The 485-nt window shown below is 47.2% G+C and overlaps 1 protein-coding gene across 1 annotated transcript in view; it reads right to left on the bottom strand.

The window, feature by feature from the left end:
• LOC308291795 (ankyrin repeat and SAM domain-containing protein 1A-like) overlaps positions 1-174 on the bottom strand; it is a gene marked incomplete at its 5' end in the record, with an annotated part of 14759 nt that extends 14585 nt beyond the window's left edge. Inside the window, one exon of the mRNA XM_080733928.1 lies at positions 100-174. Coding sequence (XP_080590054.1) covers positions 100-174 — 75 coding nt within the window. The remainder of the gene's footprint in view (positions 1-99) is intronic.
• Positions 175-485: the final 311 nt, after the last annotated feature.

Below are 485 nucleotides of genomic sequence, written 5' to 3'. Positions count from 1 at the left end.
ACAGTGTGTGTGTGTGTGTGTGTGTGTGCGTGTGTGTGCGTGTGTGTGTGTGCGTGTGTGTGAGACAGTGTTTCATTCAGATGGATGGACTGCAGATACGATGCAGTACAGGACAGACACCAGCAGGGGGCTCCACTGCAGCCTCTGCACGGTCCTTAGCTTCCTCTTGGTCATGTGATGTGATGATGCGTACGGTAGGAGGAAGTCATGTCACAGCGCTGCGTAGTTTTTTTCTTTTTTTTTTGGCCACAGTGTTGTTTAGCTACAGGGGGAGAGGAAGCACACACACACACACACACACACACACGCGCACGCACACGCACACGCACATGCACACACACACACACACACACACACACCCGTGGAATTAAAATATAAAGTGAAAAATGGTTGGTAACGCTTTACTTAAAGGTTGGGTCTACGATGCATTATAATTGCGTTTATAATGCATCACAACACGCTTATAAGACCAGTTATAAATGTTT

The sequence above is a fragment of the Nannobrachium achirus genome (assembly GCF_963921795.1).
Source record: "Nannobrachium achirus genome assembly, chromosome: 9".
Lineage (NCBI taxonomy): Eukaryota > Metazoa > Chordata > Actinopteri > Myctophiformes > Myctophidae > Nannobrachium > Nannobrachium achirus.
Note: the sequence above shows the minus strand (reverse complement) of the source record. Positions and strands in the feature narration are given on the sequence as shown.